The 25,134-nt window shown below is 36.9% G+C and overlaps 1 protein-coding gene across 1 annotated transcript in view; it reads right to left on the reverse strand.

Annotated features, from left to right (window-relative positions):
* Positions 1-7,185: 7,185 nt before the first annotated feature.
* The window catches only part of sfrp5 (secreted frizzled-related protein 5), a 42,490-nt gene continuing 24,541 nt past the window's right edge, over positions 7,186-25,134 (reverse strand). Inside the window, 1 exon segment of the mRNA NM_001004846.1 lies at positions 7,186-8,191. Within this exon segment, the coding sequence (NP_001004846.1) occupies positions 7,839-8,191 (353 nt within the window). The 3' untranslated portion in view covers positions 7,186-7,838.

Here is a 25,134-nt window from a genome sequence, read left to right on the forward strand (position 1 = left end):
CATTATTTGGAACTAGACTGTGTTCTCCCTTTTAAATGGCACTTAAACTTTAGTATTTACCAACTGTATCGCTTTTATAATGTATTATAAAATTAAACTGATTATGAACATAAAACTCCACTAAAACTCTAGTGGGTAATATCCCTTACAATCCCATTGTTTTAAAAATGAATTAATAGCCTGGAGCGTTCTGCGTTTGGAAAATACAATAACAATTCGACTTTTCTCTTTATTTTCCTCCTTACTCCACCTAACAATCATTTTGAGTTACCGATATAATAAAAGGTAAAGCTGAAAGCATTCTAGGCAAGATTAGTAAAATTATATTTACTCTTCAGATGTCTGGAGTGGTACTAATCCATGCATAAAATAATCATCAGCATTTCAATAGGCTTAAATCTCTTCTCCCCTGGAAATCATATTGCTCTGTGCAAGGAAAAGAAAGAGCTGGCTTTCATACAGAGAGGCCATTGCTATTTACTCACGGATAATTCTCTGCATTTTCTCTATAAAATGTGTTTGAAAGGATTCTTCCATTTATACCCATTGCACTTTCTCTCTCCTCACTAATCACACAATATAAACACAGATGAAACTACACAGGATGCCCAATGTAGGGCAAATTGAAGATAATAACAAGGAGCCAAAAGCCCTGCATTATGAACGATAATAATAGTTATTTTTTTTAAACGTGAAAGCAGGCCTTTATTACATGGCCATGGAACGAGTTCTTATTCTACTTTATAGGAAATTCCAGATCATTATCTGCTTTGTGCCAGAAAAAATTAAGTTGATAAAGTGAAAAAAGGAACAAGGGGCAGAGAAAAAGGGACTAAATTTGGTCATATAAGGGCCAATAAAAGCTGCCAGCTCAGACCCTTCTGACAAAGTTGGCAGCTTATTGGCTCCTTGTATGGGGTCCTTCCATCCTGTCCTGATGGGTCTTCATAGTCCCTGTTGGCCTGGGGGACACAGCTTGCACTGGCCTACAAGTATACCAGGAAAACCTCTGGTGGACCCTGGTGTCAGTGAGGACTCAAGCTGAACAATCCATTTGGCTATTTCACATTTCTATATTAAAACAAAGAGGATACATAGAAAGAAATATAGGTAAGTAGATAAAGAGAACAGACTACTAGGAAAAGAAATAAGTTGAGTACAGAGAGGAGTGCATTTTGTCAGGAGTATGGAACAGTGGTCTAAGGTTTTCTGGTAGGCCCCTGGCACCTCAGTCCAACACTAAATTATCTTGTCCCAGTGTGTTGGTCCAAATCAGTTAAAGATCCACATGTTATAGTGCAAGTCCAACTGTACAAAGAGTCACCAGTGCTGTTGCCCATAAAATCCATTTTCTAATTGGCAGTAGAGTAAGCAAAACTAGGGATGCGCCGAATCTGCTATTTTGGGATTGGCCCGAACCCTGAATCCTTCGTGAAATATTTAGTTGAATACCGAACCGAATCCAAATCCTTATTTGCATACGTAAATTAAGATAATTAAGAGTTAAAGAGAACCTTGCATGCCGAAAAAATTTCAACTTCTGTGGTTATGTGACCAAAAGTCACATGATCTTGAGGATTTGGATTCGGTTTGGCCATAGGCATGGATTCGGCCGGATCTGAATCCTGCTGAAAAAAGCAGAATCTTGGCTGAATCCTGAACCGAATCCTGGATTCAGTGCATCCCTAACCAAAACTAATTGTGCAATTTAGTACCTGTGTTAGAAAATGAGCCATAAGGTGTTAATCTTAGACAGGTTACTCTGTCTGCTTTGTTTTCCTTTCAACTATATAGCACTAGATAGGTGGCCAAATTTTTATTTAAAAACCCTATAGAAAAGGCCCAATAGTGGATAGATAATTGCTCATGTTAGCCCCTTTTACCACAATGCTGGGATTAAGAAAATAAAACTGGCTGCCTTTGTTTTGGGTTATATACTTATTGGAAATGTATGGTTGTATGTATTTGTGCTATTGAGCTAACAGAATCACAGCTGTTTGGACAGCCATGGGCATTTAAGGGAGGACAAGGTTTATTAAAACACTCTTGCCTACCTGCAGACGCTTCCCCTTCCAATACATAGGAAATGTGCTCTGGTGTCTGTTTTTTACTGACATATTTGGGTAGAGATGTAGAATTTATTACCCACAACCCTGTCATCCAGAAACCAGAAGTGCCATTTCCCACAGTATGTTAAATAACCAATTTTTCACCCATGCCTATTTAGACGTTCCTCTGTAGTAATAAAACAATAGAATATATTTACCAATGTCACATGTGGAAGTGCTAGATCATTAATTGGTGCAAAATTGTCTGGAGACACTGTATACATTGCTGTATATACTGGTGCTCCAATCTATGGGGTCTTTGCTAATTTATGTTTTGTTGCTGTGGGGGGGCTAAGCCTATCTCTGTTATAGTGCCATCTAAGACTGCCCATACACAAGGTGATATAAGCTGCCAACTGTGCCCGCCAAACTGACTTAAATTGACATCTTAGTACAGCTTATGTATCAGTAGTGCTCATTACATGGCATGTCAGGACTATCCAACTGGGCAGGACCAGATGTGGCCCTCCAAAGGAATTGTATGATCCCCAGTCTGCTGAAAGGCTCCATAGACTTCACTGTTAGTGATGGGCGAAATAATTTGGTAGGCATGGAATTGCTGTGTTTGGCCATTGGCAGATTTTTCTGGGAAACAGGCGACAAAATCCGGTGTGGAAGAATTTGCAGCACAACAAATAATTGTCGTCCGTGTCACAAAAATTGATGCCCACGTCAAAAAAAATTGTTGCCCGCATCCAAAAAATTGTCACATAAAAAAAAAGTTGTGCGCAAGGGTTTTTTTATGCGCATGTCAAAAATTGTAGTGCTCTTAAAAAAAAGCCGCTTGTGAATTTTTTTTTTGCCATGCAACAGATTCGCTCATCACTTTTCACTGCATGACTTCATTTTAATCTGACCCTTCAACATGCTGTATAAATAATAACTGCCCCGCTACATGTAATATGTGGATAGCACTGCACTAGGTTGTGAAATGTCTAAAACAATAAAACTTGTCTTGCTTTGATAAGGAAAAAGTGTGTTGCTTTGATAATGATGGGTACAAAGGGCAGAAACCTATCTCTGTTGATAAGGAATCTTTGAAAATACATTGTTAACACCTTTAGAATATGAAACAGGAATTTGTCTTTTATATAAGAAAGAAACACAGAAAACTCCTGCAATATATGTAAGGGTTCATAAAACTGATTTCATGAGAAAAGATCTTTGTACTATTACTGCTGATCAGTCACATATAAATAACACTAGTAATGTTTGCTTCTCTAAGAATAGCACAATTAATCTTACCGGTGAATAAACTCTGCTCCTTCCCTATATTTAGTATTATTTACTATGCAATTATGGGGTCTATAATTAGCAATGCTTGGGACAGGAGGTTTTTAATGTAAGCCCCTTTTCCATCACACAGATAAATACATTAGATTGCATTTGAACATTAAATGTAAGTAATTCAGTTTAGTTTATGTTGGTTTAGTTATTATATAATACAGTAGAAAGCACTGGCCTCAGGAAAAGTCAATTAGGAAAGTATAGTTAGTTAAGCATCCCACAGTGGGTAATGGTATTACAGGTTCTCAGAGCATTCTGGATCACTGGTTTCTATAAAATATATCGTACACCTGTATTAGTAACATTTATCCCTAATATCAGGTGTATAGGAATAATACTTTGGCTTTCATGTTATTTGTACAAAATCAGTCAGTGAGCTTGCAGTTGTTTCCCTATCACAATGTTCAGTGGTAGCTGCATTTATTCACAGGTTCAGCCTATAGCTCTCCTGTATTTGACAGTGCAATCATCAGAAAGATCATATATTGTCATGTGTATCTAAATAGGTTTTTTGCTGACAATGGTGTTTCTTAGTGAAATTCCCTAAAAAAATGATTAAAGCTTGAGTCATGCTTCAGATCCAAACATTCAGTACAAAAAATGCAAAAGGTGCCCCTCTTCCTTGCTCTCCTTAAGAAAGAAAAAGCCAACTGGTTGGAAAAAATCCCAAACCCCAGGGGAAAAGAACCACACATCCCCTAGATCTTATGTGATAAGCCCATAAAAGCCAAGAGAACCCAATACAAAGAAAGAAACAAAGATAAAAGTGAAAGTGATGCAAAATGGTGATTAAATAAATACATTTGAAATTATAGTGTGTAATGAATGTATATTGCCCGAGCCTATGAGCTGGAATTTAAAAGGGCCTGAGGCAAAAGAGCAATGCTGTGATGAAGTGACGATAACCTGTGCCATAATAACAACACGTGCCACTATGTAAACATGTACAGTGTACCTCAGGCCTGAAAATACCCAGAAGCCATAGTTATTACAATTAAAATAATTCAGCTTTATCATTAATTCTTTCCATACTGGAAACAGCATTTCAATCATGAATGTCCTTTCAGTTTCTTGCAGTTACAAGTTGGATTAAGTTCTGCAATTTGCATCATTTGGGTAAGTAAAGGGCATCTCTTGGTCTCTAAGACATATAGGGCCCGATTCACTAAAGTCCGAAATAAGGAGTGCTATTTATAGCATGCGTTAAAAATCTTATCACTTCTTATTTTTCGCTCGATTCACTAAAAGGACACTTGTCATAATTAAGAAGCGATGTTCTTGGCGTTATTTATCTTGCAACAACATATTTTCAAGCAATATATTACGCAGCGCACAACATATTACGCAGCACGCGATATTTTACGCAGAGCGCAAAATTTTCAGAACAGTAGTCTTCAGAAAGTAATGGTTACGTGGGTAATATATTGCGCTCTGCGTAAAATATCGCACGCTGCGTAATATGTTGTGCGCTGCATAATATATTGCTTGAAAATATGTCGTCGCAAGATAAATAACGCCAAGAACATCGCTTCTTAATTATGACAAGTGTCCTTTTAGTGAATCGAGCGAAAAATAAAAAGGGGTAAGATTTTTAACGCATGCTATAAATAGCACTCCTTATTTCGGACTTTAGTGAATCGGGCCCATAAAGGCATTTTATCCTCAAAAATAAGGGATTGTTTTTACCTAAAACTAATGTCTATGGATTAGTGAATGACAGTTGTGTTGGAGATCACTGATTTAGTTTCATTTTGAAGAGTTATAGCTACTTTTGTGTTTGCGTGCTTCCTTGTTCACATGCATACACGCAGGCTTGTAATCCTAGCTCAGTCTAGCCTGATTACACAGGAGGAGATAAGAAAACATGAACATTCCCTATGAAATGAGTAAGAGGATGGATTTATCCTGTGAAATTCAGTTCTGGTTTAACTGATAAGTGAGGTGTCTGCGTGGCTTCTCTGGTCTGGAATATGACAGTATGAGCAACGACATCTCCCACTCACATTAATGCGCACATCCAGCTGGAACAGTCTGTGTACATATTGTTACATCTTCCTATTAAAAAGGGAAACATCATCCTTACTTTTTTTTGTTTAAAGTACAGGGACTTATTACAGAGAGGGGATATTTTAACTGCTACTATTTTGTTAGTTTCTGCAGTGAGCTTCAAAAGGGAAACCTGAAAATCCAAATAACTAGATCTGGTTAAGTGATGTGTGGGCCACAGCCTCAAAAGCGGGTTATGGGTGGGTGTGGGTCTTCCACCCGCGACCTAACTGAGCCCCACTTCCAGGTCTGGCAGCGTCTATTTATAGGCACGGGCCTGCCCTGCCCCCTTAGTGATGTCATAGGTGGTGCGGGTTCAGGCCAATTCGGTTGCAGGTGGAGAAGGGACGGGTAAGGTTTGGGACAAATAGTCTACCCACCCATCACTAATCTATTTCGCAAATAGGCTTATTTATTTTTATCTTCTTTATATCTTTTGTATATACATTTCAGTTTATTTCTGAGTTATCACCCTAACCTTTGTTTTTCAGCTACACCCATGCTGTGAATCACTGTCAGATTTCACCTATTCTAAAGCTAGCCATGTACTGAAGGATCTGCTTGGTCTAGTGCGGTCCCAAACAAGCAGATCTTTCTCCAATATGCCCACTTTGAGGTGGATGATATTGGATCAATCCAATTGTTTAGCCCAAGGGCTGAACACCTTGAGATGGATGATATTGGATCAATCCAATTGTTCAGCCCTTGGGCTAAACAATCGGATCACATTGACAGGATGCAGGCCATCAGAGTGAGGACCACATCAAACAGTTGATGCACTCCATGCCCTGACTGGGTTTTTAAATCTGCCCAATCAACATCTGGCTGATTTTTGGCCAAATATCAATTGGCAGGCCTGTTTGAGGGCACCATACATGGGCTCATAAGCTGCTGATTGTCCATTGGCAGCTTTTATTGGCTGGGTGTGGCCTCCTTAACACTACTAGAGTTGGAGCATTTACATTTTTTTTTTCCTTTAAAATACATGCAGTTGTATTTAGTTTGCCTTAATTTTGTTAAATCAGTTCCAATGGGCTGATGCTCAAGAATTGTGGAAGAAAATGAATGGTGTGGGAAATGGCATTTACCAGTGGCTAACATAACAGCATATGGCATTTTGAATCATAGAGGGGCTGTACCATGAAGCAAGCTATCTAACTATTCCCATGTAACACATAGCACCACACACATTACTTATCCCATTTCCTCTCTGCAGGTCAATACCCATGTAATTGGGTGCTACATGCAAAACAATATTCCCTGCTCCTTTGTGTTGTGTTTGTGTTGGTTCCCATGTGGTGAAGCCCATGATACAGAAGCGAGGAAGCACAATCAACAACACCCAGCAGTAGGCACATAGTATTGGCTCATCATTGCAAAAGCCCTATATGCATTAATAGAAGCATACCAGGATGCAGAATAAATCAGCTCCACTAAATTATTGTGATAAATAAGGGCTCAGTGATTGTGCCAAAGAAATCACTTTAGCTGAAGTATCATATGTTGTGGTTCTATTATGCCCACGGATAAAGATTCACATAAATATTTAGGAACATTTATTTCATGCAGTGCCTTAGGTCTGTCAGCTTGTGAAAAGCTTTACATATTTGTTAAATGACAATGAGAAACTCATTCTTTTAGATAGATTTCCATGGCTTGTTTTTTTTAGCTTCTTTTACTTTAAATTAGAACAAAGGAACTCTGAGCAGACTTGTTTTCTCTCAGGCACACACGTCAACTTTTCTCGCGACTTGGGAATCAATTTTATGTATTTCTTCAACGTTAACATGGAATATTTCCTATAAATAAAATCTGACACAGAAATTGAAAAAAAAAAAAGGTGATGGCTATGAATGATGAGATATAATGCTGTTTACAGATGTAGCAAGCACCTATATATAAAGATGAAATTGCAAGGCATGCTAACTTGACATCCTGCAGAGGATACGTTATGACAAAGTGGGGCAGCCTAGTCACGATTCATCAGTCCTTCAGAAAGTATGGTTCATGTTACTACCAGCAGTGATTTAAGTCTCAATAATAATGTGTTTCTTCTAAGGGAATGATAAACTACTGCTCTCAACAACCGTGGCAATCCAGTCTTCCAAACCTATTGTTGTAGTGTCCTTCTTCAACCATATCCAGTCCATGTTTATACCAAGCCCATTTTCTCAGTGTCTTTTCCCCACAAATACATCACATTCTTCACCCTTTTATTTTTCGTCATTCAACATACTACAACATACCCTAGTATTGCTTTTTTTAAAATTTCAACACCATCTTCACAAGAGGTTTTCAACACAAGTGAGTATGCTAAGTTATTGCTATTACTATAATATAAAATCCATTTGGTAAGGCTGGGCGATGGTGGCACTTTAAAGTCTACAGACGACAGTCTTAGCGGAAGGAGCCTAAGTGTGATCCGGTGCCGTGGGAAATAGTGTCAGAGCATGGATAGGAGTACATGAAATTCACTGCATACTTCATATCTTTGCTTTTCTTGTCCCACTTGTAGATGGCTGTAAGAAGAAGTTTATTGTCCACTTTACGGCCCATGATAAGAAAGCTTCCACTTAGGTTGTCGAGCTGAGGACATGGGCAACTTGCCGCGTTCTTAATATACAGAACCAGCTTGCGGAATTCTTTCCTCTTTAGCTTCCCTGCTTTGAGGACCTTTTTCTTCTTCTGAGCAGCGATGAGTTTTCGATCTCCATTCTCAATCTTAACTTCTTTAATGCGCATCCGTAGCACTGGAAAGAATTCAAAAAAAGAAATAGTCAGTCTGGCAGGAAAGTCACATGCATGCATAACTGTGTGTTAATGCTTTCTTCTATTTTCCTTATCTCTATCTAGAATAATTTATTATGTTTTAAGAAGAAATACAAAGTGTTTTCAAGTTATATTTCATGTTCCAAAATATTACATAATGCTTAAAACAAAGCTTTTAATTGTCTTAAATCTAGTCAGCGGTATCATTTTGTGCCGTCAGGTCTGTTAGATTTATAACTGCTTTTTGAATGTGATGCTTACGCCTTATTTTTATTTTCACCAGAGTGTGAAATGAACTTACTTCTTATATATAATAGAATACATTTGATGATCTTTTAGGCAAGAGTGCTTAATACTGTATACAATGATTCGTCCTAATTTACATTTTCAGAGGTTCCTAAGAAAGTGTTTTCTGGAGCCCATATCAATTCTAAGCATGTCCTTGTGCAATGTGAGACAGAGTGCATTAACTTCCTATCTACCACACATGATTGGAAGCCAAATAAAATAAAAAAAGGTGAGTTGAAATGTTTTACTCAAAATTCTTATTTGTGACATTGAAGCCCTAGTATTTATTGGCCATGCCTCCATTTATTTAGCCACAAGGCTTATCTAGTTTATCTAGAGCAGTGATCCCTACCCAGTGATTTGAGAGCAACATGTTACATATCAACCCCCTTGATGTCGCTCCCAGTAGTCTCAAAGTAGATGCTCATTTTTAAATTTCTGACTTTGAGGAAAGTTTACAAGACATTAAGTGCCAAACAGAACCTCTGGTAGCCTCCTAGTCCACATGGGGCTACCAAATAACCAATTACAGCCCTTACTTCACCCCCCCCCCCCGGAACGTTCTTCATCCTTGTGTGGCTCCCTAGATTTGTTTATATTTCAATGTGGCTCATGGATAAAAAAAAGGTTGGGGATCCCTAGTCAAGAGGAATAAAAACTGTCCTAGTTAAAATTGGGCAGTTTGGAATCATAAAAAGTGTTCTTTACAAATGTAAGCAGATTTAATGAATGGTGAACACTGACTACTTCATTTCCTAGTTTAATAACTACCCTTTAGCATACTATTTTTATCAATTAACATGACTGAAAGACCACAAAGCAAATTCATTTGAAAATTATCTAAGTGGGTTTGACATTTTTCTCTAAGACTTTAGAGAGACCATCTCTTCTCTATGGTACTAAATACAGTAACTTGCAGGAACACATTCAAAAACACATTCTTTGGACACTTTATATTTAAATCATGAATCAAACTAATAAACTATTTACCGCATAAGTTATGACCCAAAGGGTTTGCAATAGATATTTAAAAGAGCCAGATATGTACACAGTTGTTACCGCCATGTCTGTATTTGCACAGTCATAAAGCAGGCAAATAAACATCTCTCTTGGTGGCATAAAAAAGTGCAGCAGCTCTAGAAAACGGAATTCAGTTTTTAGCACTCAGTGCATATACTTAGCTACTCAAGCTAAGAATTTGTCACTTCTACTGGAATTCCAGTAGGAAACTTATAGTTCCCCAAGACTGAGCCTCAGGCACAGCATGAATATTAGGATTCTCTGTGCTGTACATTGAGCCTTCAGCCACAGAGAGACCTCCCGTGCCGAATGTGGTTTGCTCTTGTAAGGAAAGGCATTGTAGGGGCCACAGTGCATAGTATGAAGAGCTTACTAAAAATAGCTACAACACAAATATTTTTAAGTTCATCCTAATAAAAAAAAAATGTCAAAAAGCCAGTGTAATTATAAATGCATGACTTGGATTTAGTAGAATATGCATTTGAGTGACTCTTATTTTATATATCTTATCCAATAATGTTATACTTTCTAAATTATTTTAACATTTTCTTTATTAATGTAAAACAACCCATATTTACTGTATTTTGTAAGATATGTTTTGTCTCACATATCTCTAACACATCTCTAATGTGGTCATTGGCTGACCCTGCTACATACATAATAATCCAACTGACTAGCTTTGAGGCCAGTTGGCCAAATCAGTGCCACTGGGTCATTCATGTTGTGAGGTCATACTGTTCAAATACCTAAAAACCTGGCCCTTGGTCCAGAGAACCCTAAGGTGGGCTCAATTATGAACAGTTTTCATTTGTCATCTAAATGATGAAAATAATAGGCCAAAGAAACTGTGAGTTAAATTTACAATCTCAGTTTTTTAGGTGATACAATATTGGCATTACTAGGTGAAGAGCATACAGTATTTGTATTTCCAGGACCCATGATGCCTCAAAGAGCTTATGGGACCCACTGTACCACTGGGTTATTGGCCCCTAATGTAAGCATAAGTGTAATGTGTTTCATACATTTTCTTCCTGCCCTACCCGTCACAAAATATTTTCTTACTTAAAGTTCTACAAACAAACATTGATGTGTAATTAAAATATAATGTAGGGGCTCGACAACTTAAATGTTCATTGATAGGAGAAATTAATATATTGGATTGTATGAGGTCAAACAAATGCCATTAGGCAATAAAACCTGATAAATCACATAATGCTACATATGCCCTGGACTACAGCATGTCTAAATGATCAAATACACTATATTACCGATACCTCACTATTCACCAGATTAAAATAAACTCCAAGTGAATAGACTATGTAGAAAACACAAACTCTTTATCCTACTTTTAGAAGGCTAGAATATTATAGCAACTGAGCTTTTTTCAATGTGCCCCTAGAACTGCAATTTAAAAATCTGTACAAAAATGTCTGTCTGGTTATAAATTAAAGGGGCTGTATCAAACTGTATGGATATACATGCTTTGTTGTAGTTGGCATCTTTTCCACCAAAAAGCTGTGCCTTATTTAAGATGCTTGCTCCTTAATACTGCGCTCAACAGCTGTCAAAAAGGGTGTCAGTGTGACAGTTCATTGGGCAGATGTCGTCACCTTTAATAGGCCATCTTTTTCTCAATGAAAAGTGCCACATGGACACTGCTTGTCCGTACTGACTGGAACATCCTCCATTGTTGCTCTGGGTGTGCCACATTTAGATAGATATATGATATGTATACATATAATAGTAAGTTAGAATCCTAGCACATTTAAGCACCTGAATTTGGATTCATGTAAATGCTTAATGCACAAGGTGTACGTTTGAGAGCACAAATTTTACACCTATCCGAATTACTATTTTTATTCGACAAGTGATATAAGAGACACCATAACACCTGTCTCTGTCCCTTGATTTCACCCTCACTGTGTTCTTTAGCAAACTATTCTGACCTTGTTAGTCCCTATTAGTTAGTGCTGTTGATATACTTTCACTCTCTCTCTACAGAAGATTGCCTAGTATATAGGGCTACAGAGTCACAGATCATTACTGATATCCATGCACAGGTATCAATGTGAAATACTCTCCTCATAAGACTAAACAGCAAGCTGTGCATTTTAATATCAACAAAACTGAGCACAAATATGATATCTTATTCTAATGGCTATGGTGGTCCCATGTGACTTAGCAGGAAATCTATTTGGGACACATAAATTGTGGAATAAAAAGACTGACAACGTTAAAGACTGAGCTAAAAGCGCTACCCCAGGTTAAATACATTGCACTCGTCCAAATGTTCCAAACACAAAGAAACCATGGATCTCTTTTAATGTAAACCAGGAGTAGGAGGGTGTAAAAGATTTCCACACATAGGGACAAGTTTCCCTTACAGAAAGGGTTTCTAAACAAGGTTATGCTTCAGACTCTCTCAAAACAGCGCAGACTTGTCAGATTGATATGGTGCAGCACTTCCTTGTTAATTTGCTAAGACACAAGCCATGTGCCCATTTTTTTTTCTGCATGACTAAGCAAGGCATAAGGGAAAGCCTATATCTCGTAGAATTCTCCCTCTAACAAGTCATCACTTTACTTGCCAAGTTGAAGCTGTATTTTGAAGATGAAACTGAGGTGGTTCTGATGGCCAATAAAAGTGCTAAATGCTTTACCACCACACATTTCTGACTACAATAAAGGCATGGAGTGCTCTTGGCCAAACCTCTGAAGTGTTTGGGTTATGAACATAAACAGAAGTCTCATTTCTTTAAATATATCAAATGGTTTATAACATGACTGAATAACCCAAGACTAGACATTTACCATTTAACATTTTGCAGTTGTGCTGGAAAGCCTACACTTTCTGCCTTGAGAAACTTTGATTAAAAGGTAATCTTCAGACTTGTGCCTGAAAACAGCATGTCTAGAAATGGTCTAGAAAACAGGAAGAATTGGAAAATAGTGAATAATATGAATTCTCAAAAAATACTATTTTCACTTTTGTCTTTAAAAGAGGGGTCTGTATTTTCCTGATTCTTGTGATTTCCTGCTACTCGTGAGGCTGCGCCTTCCCCATCTCAGATTGTAGCAGTCCTTATACTACATTTTAGTTGACCTTATCAAGGACTTCAGACAAATGAGAAAGCTAAAAACTCCCATTGAAGATGGTCTGACTCTAAATATATATATATATATATATATATACAGGTAAAGGATCCCTTATGCGGAAACACGATATCCAGAAAGCTCCGAATCACAGAAACCCCTTCTCCCATATTTGACTCCATTTTAATCAAATAATTCAGATTTTTAAAATTGATTTCCTTTTTCTCTGTAAAAATGAAACAATGCTTTGTGTTTGATCCCAATTAAGATATAAATAATCCTTACTGGATGCAAAATAATCCTATTGGGTTTAATTAATGGTTTATTGATTTTTTTAGTAGACTTAAGGTATGAAGAACCAAATTACGGAAAGACCCCTTATCCAGAATAGCCTTGGTCCCGAGCAATCTGGATAACGGATCCCATACATGTATACATATATACAATACTGTATATGAAATGTGCTTGGTACTATTCTGATGTAGTTACATTTTAGCCCTCCATCACCATCAAATTTCTGTTACAGGCCTCTATAAATATTTAACCCTACGCTACATTATATTGCTTTTGATGAATAGTAGAGAAAATATATTGTTGGCTTTAAGACTTCTGATTGGCTGTAGTGCCTCTGTTTCATTAGCAGACTATTTCCATATATATTTCATAATAGTAATATAAATACACTTATTCCTTATAGAGTATGTATATAGAGTATAATAATTCTAAAAAACATTTCATACAAACAAAGGAGCAGGAGAACAGTGTGCAGTGTGTATAATTCCCTATTGTACTTCTCTTTTGTGTATTTACGTCAGTACTGGTGCTTGTGTGTGCTTTCTTTGTCTCCCTATTGTAATCTTGTTAGTCTGTGAAATCTGTATAAAAGTATATAATGTAATAAAATTAGCATTAAAATGCCCGGGATCGCAATTATAAGGAACAAGGCAGCTTTACAGGCAGGCGTATGGGTGCATTTATCTCCTGCGGCAGACTCCGATGTATTTATATGAGTAAACTGACACACATGCAATGTGTTACATGCATAAGGATGTAATATATCATCATCAGCATCATTTACACTCAAAAATCTTTCATTTTCATGAATAGCAGATATTGCAGGGAAGTTTTGCTCTGTATGAAATTTGTTTCTATACACACAGAAACTTGTTGTTTGTTTTTTAAATGTAACATTATTTTATATGATAAAAATATATTATATATTATAATAAGTGACACATGCTGTTTCCACATGTATTTCCATATACACATACCATTTGGTACACTGTGTGGGGGCCCCACCTTTTATGTAGATCTGATCTGGGATTTTCAGATTAGTCTGATATAATTTATGCCCCCCTGCTCATCCTCTGCATCATGCTTCTCTGCTACCATATACTCTAGAAAAGAAGTTCCTAAACTGTAACACTACTGTCAGGGGTGCTCTGGTTAGGAGCGCTCTGCTTCGGATCCAAGATGGCGCCATTTGATGTCATTGCATCATGCTACGGTATGAATTTCTAAAATAAATAGATGCCAAAGACCCAGTTTCAGTGTCCAAACATAGGTCTGTGATGTTCCTGGGTGCATTTAAGTTACTATTTTGGCTTAAACTACTTGTTCCTGGCTTTGTGCTTTTCTCCTGACTACATTAATTGCTGTCTTGTTTAACCTCTTGGATACCGCAAACTGGATTTTCTAAACTCAGCTTTCTCCTTGGTCTTGATTTCAACCCTGGTGAGGGTCTTCAGATCCTGACAGCTACCCACCATCCGCTGGTAAAAGAACTCATTTTTGGGAGTAAGATCAGAGATGCATATGGATTTGTTGTTGTGGATGCACCTAGTGAGCTTAACGGGAAAAAAAAATGTTTAAAGATTTTTCAATTATCCAGAAAACCCCAGGTCCCAAACATTCTGGATAACAGGCCCCATAACTGTATTGAGGTTTGTATACAAGATTTATCCCTATTATTCCTCCCCTTTCTTTAATACCACTTTTTAGTAGTTTTCCCAACAACCCTAGCTGTACTGTTTAAGCTCTGTGATGAAAAGAGTCTCTACTTTGAGCTACTTTGACCAGAAAAAGAACAGAGAGTTATATCTATGCACTTAATGTTTGGAAGTTGAAAAAGTAAATAAAGAGTGAAAGCTCTACATGTGGCCTGTATTAATAAAGCCATGGAATAAGTCTCTTAGCATTCAAGGCTTCCCTACACTAGAGAAATATTGCATGTAGGCATGCTGAAAGACATAGTAAAACTACCCTAGTTGTTTAGTGTTGGCATAAAAGACACATTTAAAATGTCCGTGACACTAAAATATTTTGCTAAAATAAATATAGCATGGAGTAAAACGTTCAATTGTTTACTAGTTCACTGTGTAATGCTCAGTGTGTGTACGTTATTGCATGGGCTGGGTAACTTGATGTTTCTAAAAGAAGACTTAGGGCCCTTTTAATAAAGATTGTGTTTCTTTTTACACAATTCAGAAATATGTTTTTCTTAGGAAAAAATTGTGTATTTTTACCATTTATTATGTGTCAAAACTGTGATAAATTTCAAAGTAAAAATATACCATCTAAAGGTAGAAGTCAATGGCAGATGTCCTTTTTACAGCTGTAAGATCTTTCTTTGCTTTGGGGTATTTGAGGTTTTTGGCCTTTTTGATGTTTTCATTTGTGTGGCAAAATTAAGGATTTCAGTTTTTTGTGTTTTTTCTGTATTTTTTGGTTCTTGCTTTTTTTTTTTTTAAAAAAAATAGGTTGTTTTAATAAATCACTTTGCATTTGTGGTTTAAGAGATGAGTTTATCGGTAGTATTTAAAACCTCTAAAACCATGAAAATGATGTTGATAAATGGGCCTCCTCGACTTCTGATAACAGTATGGACAGCCCTAACTCTTTTTTGCATCACTTTAAAGTTATAACATCACAATTGACTGAAAAGTGGGCTCTCCTAGCTACAAGTAGGCTTCCCAAAATGAATTACAGATACACAAGATCTCTCCAAAATCATCCCTACTAGTGGCACACCAGTTGTCTGGCTTCAGTTAACATAACTGGTATTACTGTGCAATATTTGCGTTCTGATATTACATTGTAATCAAAGTGCAGAAGGGTATATATAATGCTCTTTAGATTTTCAGAGCAAGAAAAATGGTATAAATAGTATAACTATAAAGAGAAAGAGAAGCACCATAATCATGCCGGAGAGTTGCAAGAGCTGTAGTGCAGCAACATTTGGGTGGAAGGACATTACTATGGAATTTATTGGCCCTTTTTAATTTTGCAACTGGAATGGAAGTTTCATTGGAGTCTATGGTTAATGGATATAGTTAAACTCAATGCAAAGATTATTTAGGGCTCCTTTACAAATAGGAGATGTGTAAGGGAATTGTTTTCACTGTCCTTAGGTAAACAGGAGCTTGCAATATGAAAGGTGCAAAATGTTGTACTTTATGAAGGCAGCAATTGCAACACCTGCCAGTAACACTATTTTGACTTTATGTGGGTGCCCCATGCTTTGAACGTACAAGTTAGGCCTGTCAGGGAACACAGCCACAAGGGAGCCCTATACTTACCAACAGCAATTACGTACAGGAGTCCCACACACGTGTGTTGTACCTGCCATGGGCACCAAATAGATAGACAGATAGATGATAGATAGATGATAGATAGACAGACAGACAGATAGATAGATAGATAGATAATAGATAGATCAATAGATAGATAGATGATAGCTAGATGATAGATAATAGATAGACAGATAGATAGATAGATAGATAGATCAATAGACAGATAGATAGATAGATAATAGATAGATAGATAGATCAATAGATTATATAGATAGATAGATAGATAGATAGATAGATAGATAGATAGATAGATAGATAGATAGATAGATAGATAGATGCTAGATATATAGATAGATGATAGATAGATAGATAGATAGATAGATCAATAGACAGATAGATAGATAGATAATAGATAGATAGATCAATAGATTAGATAGATAGATAGATAGATAGATAGATAGATAGATAGATAGATAGATAGATGCTAGATATATAGATAGATGATAGATAGATAGATAGATAGATAGATGATAGATATATAGATAGATGATAGATAGATAGATAGATAGATAGATAGATAGATAGATAGATAGATTGATAGATAGATGATAGATAGATAGATAGATCAATAGATAGATAATAGATAGATAGATAGATAGATAGAATAATGGAATAATGTACAGAAAAATCACATTCAGTCTGAATCAAAATTCCCTGTACAATGATGTATTATCATGGCAGAGAGTAAGTAACATGCACCTGTATCCTTGAACATTACAGTATGTTCTTCTGAATCGCCCTGTTATTTAGCCCAGAGTCATGACAGATTACTTTAGAGAACGTTCCCTTTACTCCCCACTGCTGCAAGGGTTAACGATTTGTCTAAACAGCAGAGGTGCTTTTAGGATCTGATTCCAAGCAGAATATTTTCCCCACATGGCTACAGTTCCCAGTCACCAGACTGTTGAGAGCACAGCTTGGCAGCAAAGTTCTTGGCAGGAATTTTATTTACAAAAGTTTCATTTGTAAAATGAAAATCATGTGCTCAGAAGGCAAAGAGGCTTGGTGTGTAAGTGCCATGTAGTGAGCCACTTTACCATAACACGTTAACGCGCAGACAGAAAAGCTTTGTTATATAATTACACATTTTAATTGTATCGGCTAATGTAGCATATGAGCAATAGCAGTGCCGGCATTCACTGTTGGGAGATATAACATATGGTATTTAGATCATAAAGCCCAAGCTTGGTTGTTGGTACATCCCCTCATATGACATTTTTAGACCACCATGGTGAGCTTCAATTTGGACATTCCTGTTTCACAAAACACCAATGATAATGATAACTGATAATTAGAGGTTTATCTATTAAATTCGAATTTGTGAACTTTTAGGGGGCATTTACTGTTGCTGAAAACCCGATTTCCACTTTCAGTGGGTCTACAAACTTGCAAAAAGTATCAAATTGAAAAATAACTTACATTTTGCCTAGGATTTTTGTGTTTAATATATATATTATATATATATCTATACACACTGTATATTGCTGCAGTGAAAAGACTCAAGTCTGACAGAAGATACAGACACAGATATAATTAATACTGTGCTTCCTTTAAGAAAGCAGATACAGTGTAGAGCAAACAGGGAAAGTGCTTATCCATGTCATATTCTGTCTAGTCTGGGTATGACATTGTATGATTATATTTCCATCTTTATAAAATTACATTATAGGGCTTCAGAATATGCCTGTGCTATAAAATAATAAGGACATCATTATACAGGGCTGGATGGAAGCCTCTTTCTCAGTAATCAAATCTAACATCTTTAGAGCTGGAAATGTAATGTTGGAAGTTCTACTTGATAGGATCGCATTGAACAAAGTTGCATTTTGTCCCTTTCATGAATATCTCTTTACTTAATACATATCCCTGCTACTAGTGCAGAAAAATACCTCTGGGAGTACATAGCACAAAGGTTCCTTTGTTACAATCCAATATGCAAGAGAGCAACCTGTGACCGAGCAGCGGCACCAAACTTATACATTTGACTTTGGACAAACAGGTTTATTTCCTTGACACAAGACATGGCCAAGAAACCATTTAGACAAAATTTATATGAACGAACATCTTAACCAGACTGCACACACTAGTAACTCCTTAGAGAGCTTAGCTCCGTTACTGTGTTGCCTGGAATACAGCCAATGGGTTGGAGGGGAAAAAATATATAATATTCAAAAAACAAATAGACTTACACTGGAAGCAGCAGAGCTGGTTGATATCTAATAGAGAAGGCATTCTATGGATCGCTGAAGGACTGTATTTGGCAGCAGGTTTGGAAGTATAAGGTTGCCACCAGTATTGGACATGGTTTTACAAAACACACATTTTGAAAATACTTGATCATGAAATAAGAAAAGTTAAAATGAAATCAGAAAGCTTGGCAATGTTCTTGCAGAGTCCTCCTATTGCATATATAGAAAAAGATAACTCTATTAAGAAGTTGTGTGATATTTTTATTCAGTAACCCTTGTTGTTATTATATTATATGTTACTATATTTATATATTATTATTGTAAGATGCTTTATAAAAATGATGATGATGAGGAGTAGTGATGGGTGAAATAATTCGGCAGACATGGATTTGCGGCAAATTTCCGCGTTGGCGGGTTGTTTCGCGTCCTATATCTGTATTACATTAAAGAAGCCAAAGAGCCCATTCAGTTCAGCCTGCTCAATATATATGTTTATTATCAAGAGTAAGAAAAATAAAGGTACAAAAATCCAAAAATCTCAACTTTTGATTTTCACATATTATGCCTAAAGAGATGTTGAAGAATCACAGATATACCTAAAATAAAAGATACCAAACATTTCTAAAGATACTTACTAAGGATGCACCACGTGCAGGATTCCATTTCATTTGGGATTCAGCAGAAACTGAATCCTGCAAAATTGTTACAATTCAGCTGAATCCTGAACCAAATTCTGTGTTTTGGTGCATCTCTAGTAAGTACTTTTAACTTTTCAACTAAATCCAAACCTTCAGAGTCATGTGATTGTACAGCTCTGGACAGCTGAAGGTGACAATTTTCTGTTGATGATTGATGACTTTTTTTGTATCCAAAAAGTATAGACTTGGTGCATTCCTAGTACAGGTATGGGATCCCTTATCCGGAAACCCGTTATCCAGAAGGCTCTGAATTACAGAAAGCCTGTCTCCCATATACTTCATTTTAATCAAACAATTGAAAATTTTAGAAATGATTTTCTTTTTCTCTGTAATAATAAAACAGTAACTTGTAATTGATCCCAACTAAGATATAAATAATCCTTATTAGATGCAAAACAATCCTATTGGGTTTAATTAATGTTTTATTGATTTTTTTATTAGACTTAAGGTTTGGAGATTCAAATTACGGAAAGACCCCTTATCCGAAATACCCTTGGTCCCGAGCATTCTGGGTAACAGGTCCTATACCTGTACCAAAAGTTCATGCTTTGGCATGGTTGCATGTATTTGAACAATTCCTGGCCTTAAATCCTAAAGGTGGCCATACACGCACCGATATTATCGTACGAAACCTCGTTTCGTACGATAATCGGTGCGTGTATGGCATGTCGGCGAGTCGACCGATATCGCAGGAAGCTGCCGATATCGGACGACTCGCCGATCGGACAAGTTTGAAAATTTTGATCGGGCGCCATAGAAGGCGCCTGACCAAAATTCTCCCTTCAGAGCTGAATCGGCAGAAGGAGGTAGAAATCCTATTGTTTCTACCTCCTTACCTGCCGATTCAGCCCTGAATGGTGTGTGGCGGATCTTACGATGTTTCGTGCGACCGATGGTCGTACGAAACATCGTCAGATCGCCACGTGTATGGCCACCTTAATTCAACATGGTACCACATTAACTTCAAATTAATGAACAGGTAAAAAAAAAATAGCAATACTATTTTCCTAATGTACATCTATAAAATCTGTGATCCATAAAGCCACAATTCTAGTCCATTAAGAATTACAATTGTTTTGCAGCAGCCATGCATATTTTAGATGTATTTCCTCATATTTCTCAATGGTATATCCCATATGCTGTTTTTGTCCAGACAGTTATGTCTTCTGTATGTTTAGAGATTATGAAAAATTCAGAAACTCAGAGATTGTGAGGCCAAGTAACACATTTTTTTCATTAAAAACACAGTAACAAATCTTGTAGATCTTTTTTTTCTTGGAATTTTCTTTTAATTAGTCACTAGCATATAAGAAAAACCCAAATGGGCTAAATGTGATTCAATAAAGCTGTAAAATCATCTGAACTATTTTAGAAAAAAACAGTTTAGATCAACCCCCTATCGATTATTATCAAATCTTGACGGTTTCTGGTGGCAACGTTTTTCTTTTGAATTTATAAAATTTCCTAAGTATTGAAAATTTCAGCTTGATAAATTTAAGGTTGAACCTATGCTAGATTGTGTTTTGTTTTACCCGCTATATACCTGCAGAAACACAATATTTGTTTTAACATTATTACAATACAGGTATGGGATCCCTTATCCGGAAACCCGTTATCCAGAAAGCTCCAAACTACAGAATGGCTATCTCCCATAGACTTCATTATAAGCAAATAATTCTAATTTTTAAAAAGGATTTCCTTTTTCTCTGTAATAATAAAACAGTACCTTGTACTTGATCCCAACTAAGATAGAATTAATCCTTATTGGGGGCAAAACAAGCCTATTAGGGTTATTCAATATTTAAATGATTTTTAGCAGACTTAAGTTATGGAGATCCAAATTACGGAAAGATCCCTTATCCGGAAAAAAACAGGTCCCAAGCAATCTGGATAACGGGTCCCATACTTGTATTATATATAGTGTTTCGGTAAGCAATGGTATTTGGCCAAATCTTTTGTGGCCTTATATTGTGACATTTGCATTCTATATATACAGTATATTGTGAGTGGGACCCTAATCTCAGGTAATCAGCAGAAAAGAAGATAGGGGGCTACTGGGGCATATTTGGGGGCACAGATCTTCCCTGCTAAAGGGCTGTTGTTGCCTTGGGCTGGTACAGAAGCCCAAACCATAATATACAACACTTCTAACCTATTTATGCGTCCATTTTGATACAGGGAAAAACATGTTTCATTTTTTAATGCTTCAAAAAACATACATTTTTGCTATAAAACATGTGTTCTTCATTAGGATTGGTACGCCACATAGACTTTTCATCAACCAGGCCACAGCAGAGCAAGGAGGCCCTGGGTATCTAATGCAGTCAGTGTCCGGACATGAGGCATCACTGGCTAGCAAAATCTAAACCAATCTTTCTCGGCTTGATATATTCTTGTACGAATTTCCCATTCCATTATATTATTCACAATATTCTTCTCAATTACAAGGCTGAAGGCAGATTAATTCTCCCATATGCCAAATGTCACATGGACAGAAAATGTTAACTTTATACTTTTATAGAAAATATTTTATCAATCAAATTAATCAAAAACAGAAATAGCTTGCAGCTTTTCGAAAATGTATAAACAAATATGAAAATGAAAACCAAAGGCCGACTCAGTCTGTATATTTGGCTTAGATTTCCCGATAAGTGTCTTTTGGAGAGGATGCAAGACTAATATAAAATAAATATGGGGGAGAGATGAGAGATAAGGTAGAAAACATGTTTTTTTTAGTGTGGAAAGACAAAACAGCAAATAATGTTACATGGTCACCTCAAATACGTGTTCTTTGAAATGTTGTTGAACAGGAAAACGAATGTGGAAGATAAACGGAAGCAAAATCCTAGGTAATTTACTCGATAACCAAGCTGGTTAATTACTGTTAGACCACAAATCAATCATAAATTAAAGAACTTTTCTAACTTGGGAATAACCACTGCAGAACTGCGTGCCAGAGAAACACTCTTGTCTTGTGGACTGGATGACGTTTTAACCCCAGTTTTTAATATCACCTATGATACTTAAGCCATTGTTTTCTGAATATTTTTATGTTCCATGAATAGTGATGGGCGAAATGTTTTGCCAGGCATGGATTTGCGGCAAATTTCCGCGTTTCGCCATTGGCGGATTGTCTCGCAAAATGGATGAAAACATTTGCAGCGTTGAAAAATTGTCGCCCACGTCAAAAGAATAGTCTCGTGTCAAAATAAATAGTCGCAGGCATCAAAGGAATAGTCTTGCCTCAATATAAATAGTTGCGGGCATCAAAAGAATAGTCTTGCGTCAAAATAAATAGTCGCAGCGTCAAAAGAATAGTCTTGCGTCAAAATAAATAGTCGCGGGCGTCAAAAGAATAGTCTCGCATCAAAAGAATAGTCTTGCGTCAAAATAAATAGTCGCAGGCGTCAAAAGAATAGTCGCAACATTTTTGCTGTTTCGCAAATCTTTTGAAAGATTCGAAAAATTTTCGGCGAAGCAAAATGGGACAGATTCGCTCATCACTATCCATGAATAATGTTCCTACAGTCCTAACCGTACCTCGAAGGCAAGTTCCATGGTTATATACAAATGATTTCATACAAACTTATGTAGAGGTTTAAGCACACAAAGAGTCATTGCACCCCTTAGTGCTTATTCAACAACTGCCTCTGGGGCATATTTGTACTCTGGTGGCCACAGGGAAGCCCTGCACTTAGCCATTGGCCGAAAGTTCATTGTCCCCCTCACTCCACTAAAAAGGCTGGCATGCCCTACTGCAGGAAGCCAAACCCCCCAAAAATAAATCCTATTAATAAATATCAGGTTCTGGAATTTATATTAACTTTTTGTTAGAGTCAACATTAACTTTGAGGATCTTTAATTCTTGATACTGGACTACTGTAGAACCTCTGTTTAATACTAGTCAGGGTATTGTGATAAATGCAGACAGTTATACATTCAGAATATGATTTCGATTCTTGGAATCTATACGCAATGTAAAAATTGTTATTGTAAAACTAAGGTTCAGCTGACTATGCCCCAGACCCTTGTTTTACTCAACAACAAAAGGCAAATGAAGGCTTTTCAATGTATTAAATGCGTAATTTTTTTAATATAAGGGCGTTTAGAATACATTGTGAAACTCTATTTTTGCTCTTCTGGTTGTATCCTCAGAGCAGACAGAATGAGCAGCAGTAAGCCAGCAATGGGACGTGATCAAGGAAGATACTGTATATGTATATCCAGTGGCTGCACAGCCAGCCGTGCCTACTTTATACACCTGGCAGCAGTAGGGAGAGGTCAGTCAGTGCACAGATTGTGTATATCTGGTCTATGCCTTGTTTGTGCCTAATCTTGTTCTGGATACCTTCACATTCTTTTGTTCCATGTAACATACATTAGTAGGAGTGAATCCAGTGATAGGACATTTTGGTACAAAGGAGTGCAGGGTACTGAAAGTTTTAAGCTTCAAAGAACAACACTATACGTCTTTTTAATCAAACTAAAAAAACGTCAGTTCATTGTGCTTGTTGTATTACATATTTCCTCATTTAAAGGGGAATTAGAACAAAAATGTTTTTTTACAAAGCTTTTTCTTTTCATCTGTAGCAGTTATTGCTAAAAAATATATTAATAAGTAGTATTATTAACAAATTATTCCCAGGTCTGCTTCTATAACATAAGACCTAACATTTGTACCAGGGACAATGTATACCCTTATGCTGTCACAGAACCCTTCATTGTACCACCAGGGACCAGTATATCCTTACACTATCACAGAACTCCTCAGGCATCTCCTCGGGTGTCCCCTACAGATAGCTTGTGTGGCATACTGACATATATATTCTAGAAACTACAAACAGGAGTAAGGAGCTACAGAGCCTTAAGGCAAGCATTAAGTACAGGGCTGCCTTGCACCCGAATACACTGCACCTCTGGATCCTGAGTCTGGCACAAGGTGCAGTGTGCCTACTGCAGAAACCATGAGTATAATGGGTGCAAATTTAATGCTCTAGATTAGAACTTGTGTCTGGGGTAATGGCAAATGAACTTATCTCTCTTGAAGGAGAAGGAAAGGTAAATCCTTTCACACACAACCCCACAGTGATCATAATCATTTACCTGATATAACAAGCCAGGGTACTTCTCGGTGAGCACCAATGAGTGATCTCCTTCATGTTTTTTCTTCAGTAGAGTTTTTGATTATTATCACTGTGGGGTGTCCAACATTTTGCACCCCCCCTAGAATTTTTTTTTTTCGTTTACCCTGCTGTTCTTCAATAGAAATGTGTGGGTTGGACTGCTTGCATATTGTATGTTTTGAGTTTGTAAATTAAGGGTAATTAATACAGCACAGGTTGGTGAAAAATAGGTCTAGGCAATAACCAATAGATAAGTGTCGAGCCAGTATAGGTGTAGCTGGGAGCATTTGTGGGTTGGTCTCATACAGGTTTGTTAGGCTCATACAGTGCAGGTATGGGATCCCTTATCCAGAAACCCATTATCTAGAAAGCTCCGAATTACGGAAAGCCTGTCTCCTATAGACTCCATTTTAATCAAATAATTCAGAATTTTAAAACTGATTTCCTTTTTCTCTGTTGTAAAATAACAGTACCTTGTAAGTGATCCCAACAAAGATATAATTAATCCTTATTGGAGGCACAACAATCCCATCGGGTTAAAAATTAAAGGATTTTTAGCAGACTTAAGGTATGGAGATCCAAATTACGGAAAGACCCCTTATCCGGAATACCCTTGGTCCCGAGCATTCTGGACAACGGGTCCTATACCTGTAGTACATATAGAGAGTATAAGTTACCTTTAGCTTGCTACTTGGTCTTATTGCTTCTATTGTGCCAAGACTTATCAACGAATATTGCTGTCTCTGGTAGGAAACAATTAAACCTACTGCCCGCCAGCTTCGCATAGCATCTACAAAACTCCATGTGGTAATGGGGAAACTGATTTAAAAATGGCTTTTAGTGTTATGAAGGCAATGATATTCTAAGGCAGCTTGCAACTG

Source organism: Xenopus tropicalis, chromosome 7 (genome assembly GCF_000004195.4).
Source record: "Xenopus tropicalis strain Nigerian chromosome 7, UCB_Xtro_10.0, whole genome shotgun sequence".
NCBI classification, from domain to species: domain Eukaryota; kingdom Metazoa; phylum Chordata; class Amphibia; order Anura; family Pipidae; genus Xenopus; species Xenopus tropicalis.